The sequence below is a fragment of the Lissotriton helveticus genome, chromosome 1_1 (assembly GCF_964261635.1).
Source record: "Lissotriton helveticus chromosome 1_1, aLisHel1.1, whole genome shotgun sequence".
Classification (NCBI taxonomy): domain Eukaryota; kingdom Metazoa; phylum Chordata; class Amphibia; order Caudata; family Salamandridae; genus Lissotriton; species Lissotriton helveticus.
This window is the reverse complement of record NC_136057.1, coordinates 416,912,424-416,926,543: the sequence shown is the minus strand read 5'-3', so window position 1 is coordinate 416,926,543 and position 14,120 is coordinate 416,912,424. Positions and strand designations below refer to the sequence as shown.

General features: G+C 48.5%; 1 protein-coding gene across 5 annotated transcripts in view; it reads left to right on the top strand.

Annotated features, from left to right (window-relative positions):
• CAPRIN2 (caprin family member 2) overlaps positions 1-14,120 on the top strand; it is an 857,580-nt gene that overhangs the window by 683,964 nt on the left and 159,496 nt on the right. For all 5 annotated transcript variants that reach the window (XM_078673768.1, XM_078673767.1, XM_078673766.1 and 2 more), the window contains one exon: positions 11,717-11,820. In XM_078673768.1, coding sequence (XP_078529894.1) covers positions 11,717-11,820 — 104 coding nt within the window. The remainder of the gene's footprint in view (positions 1-11,716; positions 11,821-14,120) is intronic.

Sequence of the window (14,120 nt, the reverse complement as noted above, 5' to 3'; positions counted from 1 at the left end):
TCCATTAGCGGTAAAGGAATCTGTTCCAGGTACTCCCCTATTTCTGTGACCGTCGCCTCGAGGTGGCTGGCATACAGCCCTGTATAGTAAGCTTGGAAGCGCCCCAGGACCGCTGACTGCGAGTACCCCACCTCCCCATCCTCCTGTCGCACACTCAGGACTGGGCACCCCCTAGGGATCGGATCAGCCAGCTTCGCCAGGAGCGTGCCCACCTTATCCCGCTCCTCATGCACTTTCACAGCATACAATTTGTAATCATAGCACCGCAATCTCTCTGTCTCAGTCGCCACAGTCTCCTTGGCTTGCAACAATCGGTCCTGAATCTCCGGCCTCTCGGGCCTCTGCTGTTCCACCCCTCTCAACACTTCTTCCGCCTTCGCAAGGTCATTCAGCACTGCCCCTCTCACAGTCAGAAACCGCCCCATGCACACCCCTCGCACCACCACTTTCATTGCGTCCCATTCAATCGCCCTAGTCGCTGTCGAGCCAGCATTGTCCTCAAAATAACCGTCTATGCCCTGGCGGACCGTGTCGCAAAACACCGGGTCCTCCAGCGTCTCCGGACGCAGTCGCCACGTAGGGACCGCCGATCTCGCCAACTGCCATTGCATAGAGAGCAACAGGGGGTTATGGTCCGAGATGGTCCTGGACAAATACTCAGAGCCCGTTACCACCCTCGCCAAAGAGTCGCCAGTCTAACATGCAGGTCATGCAGCGTAGAGAAATAGGAGTAATCTCGAGTTTCGGGGTGTTGCGCCCTCCAGACATCCACCAGGCCCCACTTATCCTGCCAGTCCCGCCTATGGGACGCTAGACGGCGCACAGGGGAGTCAACTAAGGGCGGGTGTGATCTGTCCATCAGCACATCAGTAATGGAGTTAAAATCCCCTGCCAACAGTACGGGGCCTGCCAAATAATACGCCAGTGATCGCGATAAACCCTCGAAGAAACGGGCCTGATCAGCATTGGGGGCATAGATGTTACACAGCACCACCTCCCTTCCATGTAGCCGCCCCTCCACTACCACATAGCGACCCTCTGGATCTATCTTCTGACTCGTAACTTGGAAAGGCGTGCCCGCCCTAATCCAGATCAATACCCCTCTGGCGAATGCCGAATAAGTCGTGCCAAACACCTGACCCCTCCACCTCTTCTGCAACGCTCCACATTCCTGCTGCGTCAGATGCGTCTCCTGTAGCATCGCTATTTGAACACCCCGCCTCACCAGGTAGGCGTGTACCTTGTGGCGCTTCACCATAGTTCGAATACCCCGGACATTCCATGTGATACATTTCAGGTTAGGTAACGTCCCCATAGAGCATCAATCTCAACAGTAGCGCACGCAAATATGTGTGACCCGCATTGCAGCAATGGTGCATCCCCTTCAAAACATACGCCCCAACTCCCCCCCACCCCCTCCCCAGGACAGGGCCTAGTAACCCAGCTTCAGCCCCGTTCCAAACCATAAACACCCAACACATCACACTAACCTGTGGTCGACACCACAGAAGACCTTAAGGGTCTATTGAGGGCTATGGAGCCCCTAACCAGGACGACAGAGCAACCACCCCGCGCCCTCCGCCCCACACTGCTAGTGCAGCCCCATACCTGGTAGGCAAATAAAAGTCAGGAACAATCGCCCCTTCAGGCCACCCAGAAGTGTTCAGCAGCCATTAGCATCACCCATTAAAGATACCATCCGATGTCTGTGGGGTGACCTCCGGTCCCAGCCCTCCACCCACTTCTGAGTCCTCGTCACCGGATTTCACTCCTTCCTCTTCGGATGCCGAGCCTCTGGAAGCGTCCTCTTGCTGTGACCCCGTTATGCTAGCTGTGGCCGCCAACGCACTCTGTCTATCGGCCAGCATTTGTGCCTCTCGTTCAGCCCGTTGGCGCCTGTTCCTGGAGCGGATACGCTGGGATTTCCTGACCCTGACCGGCTGCTGTCGATCCCTCGCCGGCCTGTGTGCACGATCAGTCCCTGCACGATACAGTTCCAGCCAGGACCATGCTTCATCGGGCGTTTGGAAAAAATGAGTCCTGTCATCAACTATTACCCGTAGCTTGGCCGGAAAAAGCAAGGAGTATTGGATTCCTTCTTCTCTGAGCTCCTTCTTCACCGACAGGAAGGAAGCCCTGCCCCTCTGCACTTCCTGCGTGTAATCCGGAAAAATCGTCACCTTACTGTTATCCACCTGGAAGGGCCCCAGGGACCTTGCCCGCTGGATCAGCAGATCCCGGTCTTTATAGTGCAGCAGTTTGACCACCATCGGTCGGGGCGGTCTGCCCTCCAAGGGCGGCTTGGCGGGCACCCGGTGCGCCCGTTCCAGCGAGAAAAAGGGGGACAGGCCCTCCGGCGCCACCACCGTTCGAAACCAGTCCTCCATGTAGGACACTGCGTCACCTTTCTCAATCTTCTCCGGAAGCCCCACCACCCGCACGTTGTTCCGCCGATTACGTCCTTCCGCGTCTTCTGCCCGCCGCTCCAAGGTCGCCACTCTACGAAGAACGTCCTCAAGTTTATGTTCCGCGGTAACCACTGCCGGTTTCAGTTCCTGGAGCAGTTGCTCGTTGATTTTCACTCTGTCCGAGAGCTTGGCGTGGTCCGCCCTCAGTAGGCCGAGCCCCGTCGCCACCTGTGCTATGTCCTGGTGTAGTTCGTCCTTTGTGGCAGTGATCGCGGCCAAGATAGCATCAAGGCGGAGATTCAGACGTTGTTCCTGTGGTGACGGCCCTGCCGTGACATTGCCCTCCACGTCCTCAGATCCCATGCCTCCACGCTCAGGCAGCGCCACCACGCCATTTCCCTGCGCGGCCATCTTGAGCAAGCAGTTCCCACTGAAGACAGCCTATGGCGGCGGTCCCTCCGGACAGTTCGGTCTAAGGCTCACCCCGTGACGGCCAACGGTATATCCGGAGGAGCGGTACTCTCCAATGTCCTGCACAAACACAACCACGCTGGGCCAGCTTCCCCTCCACCACTCTCAGCCGGTAGCCTCCAGTCCAGAGGTGTAGGCCCCTCAACAATCACAGTGCGCCACAGGGCCAGGGAGGACTCGCCCTCCCGCGATGGCGGCAGCCAGAAGCTCGTGTCCCCAGGCAGGCCCAGCCAGCTGCCCCCTCCGAGCCTGCGTTCCTCAGCCCACCTCCCGCGTCTGGAGAGGGTCGGCCGCGATCAGCGGGCGGCGCCACCCAGATTCTTCAAGTGGGGACAGGCAGTCGTTGGCGCAAAAGAGCACTCCCCTGGCAAGCCCTGGGTTGATCGTGGGAGCTCGCCCCAGGCCCCACTGCAGATCGCTCTAGTCCCCGCCGGGTAGCGTTCTTACCCCCAGACTCCCAGCATAGTCACTCGGAGCAGTTCACAATGTCCAGACCAGGGCCACAGAACGCAGGCCACCGCTGCTCCAGCACTCGTTGGGGCCGAAATATCAATGCGCAGGCCCAGCGCACCCCTGCCGGCCCCCGGGCGTGCCCTGCCGCAGCAATCAGACCGCCAGCCGCCACTCGGCCAATCCGCCCCTCGGGACGCCCAGGCGCCGTAGGCAGCTTCCACTGCAGCACTCCGTTACTCCTTGCCTCCCGCTGCGCCTCTTCTGCCTCCGCTGCGGCTGTCTTAACGGCCCGGCGGCCCTTCGCTCCAGCCGCGCCCTGCCCGCCCAGCGCAAGCCGGGGCCCAGCTCTCCAGCCGGCCGGGAAATCAGGGGGGGGGAGGGGCGCCACCCACCTCCGCTCGCCGCTACGAATTCCGCTTCTGCTCCGGCCCGCACCAGTAGTCCGCCTCCCGGCTCACCGCCTCGCCTCGGAGCAGCCCTCTAGGTGCCTTCCTTCAGTCCGGGCCTCCTCACAGCGCAGCTCTCGGCGCTTTCACTTATTTGGCGCCGCCATCTTGCCGTCTTGGTCCGGCCAGACCGGGCCAGTCTCCAGGTCCACTCACACTCGGCGACCAGGGGCCAGTCGGGGTCCAGACGCAGCCCACCACGTCAGTGACCCTCCAGGACCTCAATGTCCGCCGTCAGGTGACCAGGGGCTCGGGTACACAGGAGAAAGTACGGGGCTAGGCGCGGAGCAACTCGCTCACGCAGCCATCCCGGTCGGCGCTTAAGCCACGCCCCCTTCTGGTGACCCTGTTGATCTGGCTTTGCTCGTAGGCACCATCCTGCTTCAGGTGATCCACTCTTCCTGTCCACTCACCCTACGGCTCAGGGACTTGTGACCTTTGCCTTAGTCTACACCCGCATTGCCATTATTGCCTCCCACTAGGGAGTCTAGGTGGCTGGACGCGTGTGCTCGCCAGCTTTTTGCTTCTACCAGTGCTGGTATCCGCGCCTTAAACACTGCGTGTGTTCGCGCATGCATCTTCAACCCTTTGGAACTTGGTCGAACCTTCTCCCTTCTGTATCAGAGGAGCCGCGGTCTCAGTTGCTTCAGCTTCTGCTTGATGGCAGGGGAATGGTGCAATATTTGCTCAGTTCTTCCCTTGATGCCACTGACTTTGTGGGGCGAGCTCTTGCTCGGTCTGTGGCTTTCGCCACCATGCATGGCTGCGCAACAGTCGTTTCCAGGATAATGTTCGGGATGCCCTCCGAGATCTACCGTTTAATGGTGTGGACCTTCTTAATGGCCATGTGGATTCATCAGTCTCCAGGCTGTTGTCCGGGGTGCCATAAGTTTTGTACAAATCTCTGCCTTATTTTACTACACCTCTACAACGCACATGTATAGTAGGTTCCACGGTTGATGTCCGCGGCTGTTAGGCCTTCTCTCATTTGATAAAAAGTTCCGCCGTATGGATGGTTTGATCTTCTTTTAAGTCCTCCGTCTGTGTTTTGCCCAAGAGGATCCCCTTATATGGGTTCAGCACTAGAATGGGTGAAATCTTTTTTGTCCGATAGGTCCCAGCAGGTTTGGATCCCACCTTTTTCTTCCTCGGCCAAGCCTCTTACTACCGGGGTACCTCAGGGGTCTACATTAAGCCCCTTGCTTTTTAATGTGTACCTTACCCCACTCATTGTGCCGGCCGAACAAATGGGGGCCAAAAAATAGCGTATGCAGATGATACGCAACTTTTATTTACATGGCCTGATGCAGCACTTAACAGTGAGGTCATTTGTTCTTGTCTTTCTGCAGTTTTTAGCTGGTTAGCAATGGCACAGCTAAAATGCAACGAAGACAAAAAAATTTGCTGTATGGCCAATTTCCGTCTAATTTTAGAGAACTCTTGTGGCCTTCTGATTTTCCCCAGCCAAGTTCAGTTACCATCCCTGCAAAGAACTTGGGAGTATGGTTTGGGGAGGATCTGAGATTTGAGGCACACATAAAAAAACTCACAGGGGTGTGCTTCGGATCTCTCAAGGCTATGAGAAAGTTCTTTCCATACCTTCCATCTTCAGCAAGAGAGTCGGTTGCGAGGGCTTTAATACTATCTCGGCTCGATTATGCCAACTCTCTTCTTAGCGGAACTCCAGCCTTTCTAGTCGCTAGACTACAGATCATCCAAAATGCGACGGCGCGACTTCTGTGTAATGTGCCTAATAGAGAGTGTGCGTATCCATTTGAAGGAACTACATTGGCTGCCGGTGGCTCAAAGGATTACTTTTAAAATCCTAACACTAGCATTTAAAGCAGTCAATGATCTTGGGCCTTCCTATTTGAGGAAAAGATTTAGCCGCTACACCCCCACTCGTTCTTTACGCTCGGCTGACTGCAATTTTTTGAGTGTACCCCGCTTTCGACGAGTGCGCCTTGGAGCCCAGTCAATTGCCGTTCTCGCGGCTTCGGCCTGGAACACTCTGCCTCTATCCTTGAGATTGATCTAGAATTTTGTTCCTTTTAAGAAGGCACTGAAGACGCATCTTTTCAGATCTGCTTACTAGACTTTTTAAAATTTTCTTCTGTTTCCTTCTGGCCACCTGCTCGTTTTTTCCTTTTTGCGCCAGGATACTCTGGTAGTAACAGAGCGCATTATAAAACAGCTAAAAATAAAATATGGGGTTGACACTTACCCTATGTTGGGTATATGCTGGTATTAGTCGACTGCCTTTGCACGCTCCTATGGAGTATTCCTCGCCTACATCCTTCGGGGATTCCCTCTGTCTTTTCTCCTGCAATCCTATTGTTAGCATCGCTCTATCGCACTTCGGGTGCCTTTGGTCCCGCTTGTCTGTAGTGCTTCTATCCTTGCTTTACGGCTCACACCTTCTCCTCCGCTGTGAAGCAATGCTTTGTGCTATTAGTACGGACTTGGGCATGTAGTCCTTATTGGGCTCTTACTCCAAGGTACTAGATTAGCATTTATATCTCTGCTGTATGTGGCATCTTTTTCTCACCACTTCTACTGAGGTTTTTTCCACATTCCCTGCTGCCCAGCACAGGTGTTTCTACACTTCTGCCTGGATCTTACTGTGATCTTTCATGGGGTGTATTTCTTGGGAATACTTGCTTCTTGTGGTCCAGAGCACTTGCATTGATCCTCATGGTTTCCACTGTCATGCCTGGTTCTCTCCCACCTAGCTTGCAGGGGACTGGTTCCTCCCGGGTAAGGGGAGGATGTTGCTCATTACCTTATTTAGTTTCTTTCTTTCTCTTCTGGATCTGCTCTGTCTTGCACAGAGGTTGCATGCGGGTTCTTTCCTTCATGCGGTGTCCTAGTCATTGACCCGGTCGGCTTGTGCCACCACCACTATGTGGTGCCTGGCTGCCTGGTGTCCCTTTTGGGCCATTGCCCTCTTCATGTTGTGCGCATCTGAGCTGCTCACGTTGCCCTGCAGGAGGTCCTTCCTTTCTTCGTGTGGTTCCAACGTCCGCACGATGTGCTTACGTGCCTTCCGGTATGCTTGGATATCTTGGTGTCGCTCCTACTTTGACGCTAGGCTGTGTGCCCTTGGCCTTTTGCCGGTTGTAACAGACCGCCTATGTCTTGGCATGTCTTCCTTTTACTACCGGCCTTCTGGCCATTGAGAAGTTGTCTGCCAGTGTTGTCACATGGGGTCTACTTGCTGAAGCTTGAACAGTGCTACTTTCGCTATTCTACATACTGGACCGGTATGTGCTATCTGTCACACCGGTTGCCATCCCTCTGCGTTTTGCTTCCAGCGATGCATTGCATCTGGTGGATCTTTCAAACGCTAGGTCCAGTTCCACTTCTGGTGGTGTCATGAGATTCCTTTTAACTCCAGCATATCTAGTATGCGTTTTCTTGTCCCATACCGGCACTTGCAGGGCAGGAGTCTGCCTTTGGCTTCCGTTGCACCATGTATCTTGCAGGTGCAAGTTCAACAGTGTTTTTTTCCGCTGTTTTGCCTGGTTGCCGGTAATCGCCTTTTGCTTTCTGTCGACACCTCGGATCCTGCAGATCCCTCAGGCCCTAGGCTTAGTTAATCTTCCCCTTCGAAGTTGTGAACTCGTGCTCCAGTATGCGCATTCTGGCTCTGGGCTTTCCCTCTCTCAACCTGATATACACAAAAGGGGTTTTCGTGCTGTTCTTGTCAGCTTGTGGTACCTTTGCCTTTCATTGTTCTCTGCTGTCTTCAGAGATTATTGGTCTAGAAGTTAGCTGCACTGTCATTACTGTGCTTCATCACATGCTTGAAGCACTGTTTTTGTCACATTATTGATGGCTAAGTTCTCTCTGGATCTTAGTGGGGTATGTATTCTAAGTTGAGGAATCTGCGGCTGGACATCTCTATCAGATGAAGGAGTTACTTACCTTCCGTAACGATGTATCTGGTAGAGACATAGTCTAGTTGCAGATTCCTTAATGCCCGCCCCTACTCCCGTTCTGTGAGGATCTTTTCAGGATGGGCTTTCTATACTCGCCCCCTCTAGGTGGCTTGCCCTTCGGCAGGGTGACATTTCTTTTCATTCTGACACAGAATGCCTCATCTATTTTCATTGCTCCTCAGCCCATTCTTGGGATTGAGCGGGATGCTCATGTCATGTGTTATTTCCAGTCCTTTGCCTGGATTGTGTGGTGTGAAAACTTTCATGTTTTTCCCCCACCCCACTCTCCCCTTCACCTTGGGATCTTTTACCACCCTGGTGACCCATTAGTTCAAGTCTATTGGACCCCCTATCGCGGCGTCGCTCCCTTAGGTACACTCTCCCTCCCCACCCCCCATCACCCCCCCCCCCGTTTAACTGTTCTGGATTCTTGTCTCCCGCACATAGCCCCCTTTTTTCCTCTCACACATCGTCCAGGAGGCATTCTCGGACACCCGAGCGGCCATGAGTACTGGCGAGGGCCGTGTCTCCCCGACTTACAGACAGGCTATAACAGTTATCCGTATGACGCATCACACACTGCAGTAATAATCCGTGGGGCTCTGCCGTCCTTACTGGATGGAGTGACTCGCGGCGAGGATAGACCGCACACATATATCGGATACCTCTACTCTGTTGACACGCAACAGAGGTCTATCCGTCACCCTTATGGGTTTCAGTACAATAGTCACTGAAATGTTACTTGGCGACACGGCCAACAATGTGGGACACACCGATGAGAACCGTTCAGTTCACAGAGTTCAATTGTTTTCTTAAAATATAATAAAATAAGACGTCCTTTAAAGGCACGATTGTATTATGAGCACCTGTACTATGAAGGATACCGTTAATGACCCATATTCCATGGTCATAGCTGTGGGAATGTATACCAGTCTCTTGCAACCTTCTATCCTTAATATACATCGCAATGTTGCGGCCGGCCCTATGGGTTGTAGGCTGCGCTATATGTACTGCTCTGTTGATCACTAATAAACGTCTTACAAAAAAAAAATAATAATAAAAAAAAAAATTAGTTCAAGTCTATTGGCTCTGCCACATTCTATAGGTCTCTTATTGGGGTTACTACGTCTCTCTGGTGACTGCTTGTGGTGAGCTATCCTTAACCCTGTGTTCCGGACTTGTTGTCCTTCCCGGTTATACATTATGGTTGTGAACTTTTTTTTCACATACTAGTCTCCCTCTAAAGATGATTTGGCCTTCACTTTGTAGGGTTGTTTTTCAGAGCGGTGCTCTGCTCTTCCTTTTTCTACTTTACAACATCCAGTGCCTGGCACTGTCCTTTATGGTGTTGTTTTTCATCTTTCAATTTCTTTTTCATCCTCTTTTTCATCCTTTTTGCACACTGTTCCCATATTCTCACTGTTTTTGGTGGTGGCTCTGCATTGTAACGTGGCAAAGCTTCTCCGAAGAAAACTGACGTCAGCGCGCCGGGAGGGGCATATATGGCTCCGCTGACGTCATGTCTGTGGATGACGTCAGGGCAGAGTCGTGCGGCGCCGCGCCCCCGGCGCGCCGAGGTGCTGCTGCGGAAAGTTTTCCGGATCCAGTCTGATCCCAGGGGATATTCTAAAATAAGGAATCTGCGGCTAGACTATGTCTCTGCCAGATACATAGTTACCGAAGGTAAGTAACTCGTTCTTTTTGCGCACATACAAAGACGTCAGTGAAACACAAATTACTTGTCCACTAAAGATGAACTGGCCAGTGTAACACATTGATAAACAAAGCTTATGATGTGGAAAATCTTTGCTGCAGAGAAACACTGAAATGTATTTCAGATATTTGAGACCGATCTGTTGTACGTTACCTAACTGCCTCCTTAAACTATCTTTTAAAAACGAGAAAACACGGTCACCCTGAATTAAAAAATAAATTTATAATTTTCAAGCAGGATAATGAGTTGGAACGAGCCTGCCGTCCACCATTACCATGCTGCAGGATGACTGGATAGTGTAAGAGGACATTCTGCCTTTGAGGACACTGGTCTTAGTAACACTAAGGACCACTGTGTGACATTGAGCATGCTGATGGACAGTCGGTCTGTATCTGGAGGTAATAGTTTTCTGTATTCTTTCCCAGCCTTTTTTTTAGAAGGGCTTGCTTCTCATTTAATCTTTTAGATTGGCTAGTACAAACTAATAACATGGAAATTATTCGGGAAACCAAGCATTCCCATCTGGGACCCTGAAACCAGGCTTGAGAAGTTGTAAATGATGAGAAGGAAGCTGTTTTTGTCCAGGAGCTGTGTATCCAATTTCCCCGCCTTCTGGCAGCCAACAAAGTTGAAGAGAATTTTTTATTTTTTTTTAATGTTAATTATACATGAAAATCAAATACCAAGTACTCCACTAAGTACTCCACTCTAACAGATGATCTACCAAATAAGATCCCAAAAAAGAACAGAGTTTAAAAAAGAATTAAAGAAAATAGAAAAAATTAAATCCAATGTGTAACGAGCCATCTCTCTTGATAAACACAGTTAAAGCAATACCCAAGATAACCTTTCCCCACATATAACATAGACCCCACAAGCAAATGAATTAAGTCACCAGCCTCAAATTTCATCAACCTCCAAAAATGTCATCCCAGTCTCGGATCACAGATGAAATCACACCCCTCGCCATCACAGTTAAGCGTATAAAGAAGTATAATTCACACAAGAGGAAAACCGCTAGAGTTCACACAGGCTCAAAAATGGACTCCAAATCTTTAGGGCCTTAATTTGATCTTGTACCCTGAAAATTAGATGTTCATATATACCTAATCAGTAAAGTTTAGCTAGCTATTCTTGATGTGAGGGCACTTGTGTTGTGCACCAATGTCGCAAAATGCATATCTAGCCACCATAAGGGCTGTCTACATCCATCTACACCTATGAGTAGTCTTAGAGATGTAATCAACTTAAAAATGACAACTAGGGTGTGAAGAAAGAAGATCTGTATCATCATCTGATAGCAGAGGCCACAGAAATGTTTTAAGGAAGACTAAGATTGAACTCCTATGCATTTCAGGGTGGCTCACTGGTAAATGTTAGCTTGCCTTTGAGATGCTCTTGCAATCAGCTGTGCAAGTAACACTAGACTGGAAGAACTTGGAGTGACAAAGAATATGGCCATTTGATGGGTATTGATGTCTCCAGTTAGCATTCATCACCTTTCTTCTTTCACCACCACCCTTCATGCTTCACTTTTCTTTTCTTCCATTAGTCTCTTGTTTGGCAAGGGGAGAACGGTGTCTAAATGTTGAGCTACCAGTTGACTTTACTTTAGTTGTCTTTTACGTTAAACATGTAAGAGCCAAGGTCAAAGGCAATCCTTGAAATCACCAACAGACTCTCAACCCCCAATAAATATTTCTCTGATCCTTTTTGGCAATTAGTCTTACCATGACCACAACTGAGGTTAAACTGATGACCTGGAAAGAAACCACATCGGTTCATAGTGGCTCCTGTGTCCAAGACCTATTGCCTTGGGAGACCACTGTGGTATTCTAAATGAACAATTAGCCAAAACTGACGTTTTTCTTTGCCTAAAGTTGATATACTTTGCAAGAGTTCAACACCATTAGACATTTATCCTTTTACATAGCAGTGCTGATGCAGCAACCATGACGTCAGTTGCATAGTCATATGTTCTTTGCAAGAGTTCTGCATGGATTTCTGTTATAACATTCCATGAACATTTTGCCTAAGTCCTCTCAAATGTTTTCTTTTCTTGGTTTTGTGCAGTCATAGGGAGCATTTTTTTTGCGTGAGCCAATTTGATTGGTTGTGCCAGACATCTCTTGGTTTTTCAAGGATGAGGATTTCGGTGATCATTTGTTATATATGGTTTATGCTGCCCAGGATTATATTACTATTGATTCACATTTCATTCTAGGGAGTCATTCACTGGGCTATTACACACTGACTTAAATTTCTGTATTTTTATTTTATTAGGTTTTGATGGTTATAGAGGAGGGCCTCCATTAGTGACTAATGGGAATTGTGGCCAGCCGCAGTACTGTGCTCGAGAGTATCCAGGAGTGCAGTATGTACAAAGGGTGAGTACTGTTCTCTCGATTGTTTATGGAGTTCGACTTGGGCAAAATGCTTCTGGTATCCTAAATTGATATGGCTTATTTAAAATGTAACCCATGAACAAATTATAACAATGTCTTTACTCGCTACAATTTAGTACTAAACCTTGTAAAGTAGATTAGTGCAGACTGTGATGGGGACCTGCAGTGCTATCTGTTCTAAAATTGTAAATATCAAAGTGCAGGTTATCCCTTTATGCTCTTACAAAGCTTTATCACCAGTTTGCAGCTCTAAGTTACTGATGGGTACTACTGAGTGTCCCATTGCTAGGCACCAGAGTTAGCTGTTCCAGTACTGCTAGCGTCAATGGATATGAACCTCTGGGTTATGAATAAATATGAAGCAATTGGACACAATGTATCCCTTTTCTGCTAATTTGCTGGCTCACTTTAACGTTACCTAGGCTATTAAGGGTCCTATGATGTAATAAGTAACTCTGGCTAATTCCAACTTGAATTAAGGGCTCTCACACATAGTATTTCACTAATCAATTTGAATCAAATGTCTTCAATATCTATTTTATCAATCTGTATAATTTAATATTTAGTGCTTTATCCAAATAATGCATTTCAATCCTACATTTGATCTTGCACTAATTCTCTCATTTTGGACAGTTAAGGAGCCTTCCTCGGGAGCAATGTATTATGAAAATAAACATAGCACACATACCTATCATTCAGTACTTCATAGCCACCATAAAGTTAATCTATTTTATTCCTATAACAGCCGTGCTTAACTTCTAATCATCAGTTAATTTACAACAAACCCGTAATCGTCACCAAACTCTCAGATACCATCAACAACACTGTGCTTTCACTACCTGTTTCACCACAGTCTTGATAGGTTCCACTCCTTTTGGGTCTTCAAAAATTCAGCTGTAATCTCGATAATCCTTTAAGCCATTCCCATGCTGTAATAACCAAATCATCACATCGCCTCATCTTGGTGATTTCTTAACTTTTTTGCTAGTTTTGAATTTCATGTGTGAACTTTTTTTCCTCAAGTATTTATTTATTGGTTTTTCAAAACTTGATGTATAAATACTTCCATTATTACAATTCATCAGTGTATTTTCTCATACAGAAATGTGTGTTCTATGACTATTTTTGCATACCTGTATTGCACAGCTTGTAATGCTAGGTCCAAGGTGATGAAGTAAAAAAAAGTTACACAGCCAATGCAACATTCAAAACCTTGTCATGTCTGTTAATATCAAACCTTCTCGGAGTTTGCTCATGGATGGGTCATAGCATTTGCTTTGCTCTTTAATGACCTCCATATTGGCAGGTCTGCTTCTTTGTCTTACACATGTTTTAGCTTCGATACATTCATGTTTGCCAGGGGGCTTGGGAAGCTAGGAAAAAGGAGAGGCAAAGTTGTGGAAATAAGGGATTCTGATGTTCATGAACTGACTGGTGAGGAAAACGTGAATGACATGGTGCAGGTTTGGTTTATAGGCGTTAACCCTAAACCACCTTCTCCCCCTTGTTTGCCCACGGGAATGCTGACCTGTCCCAGCCTGTTCAATGCTGCAGCTAAATGGGTTGTGTTTAAAGCGTGTAGCTTGTGAGTGTCAGTGGAGTTAAAGCTGCCTACTACATTTTCGTTTAAGAGCTTTCACACGGAAGTCTCCAGTCGATAACAAAGAATGTGGGAGTGCAGGTCCCTTTATAAATAATGGAAGTGTTTACTGTAAATTGGTATAATCAGAACAGAGTTGAAAATACTTCTTCCCTTCATAATAACCCAACAGAATATGGTTGCAACTTACCTAGCTCAATTTACTTTTCACCATGCCATTAACTACTTTTCAGTGTGACCCTATTAGAAGGCACACAGGAGCAGTATTTGCAAAATAAAATAAAAATAACTATAAATCACGAATTGATGTGGGGGCTCAAGTGTTTTCTTAAAGGCCTTGCTGAATACTGAGGTTGTCAAATATCAAAGTGTTTCCTTCCTAAATAATGATACTGTTCCATGTATCCTGCAGTGCTTTGCTTCTGTGTTGAATTTGTGTGGGATGCCCACTTTGTGGTTGCTGAAGAACACTTCTGCAGGGCAAGCTGGCATGTTTAGCTCACTAGTTCAAATGTTTTGCAAGTCACAAATATCTTCTGGCAGTGAACCAACTGTAGGTAAAAAGATAAATAAATGAATTGAAGACTATAGATTCCCCATTATTAACGAGTTTTATATAGCTCCTGGTTACCCTTGGGCATCCCAGCGCTGATCCAGAAGAAGGCGCTGCCACTGTAAACAC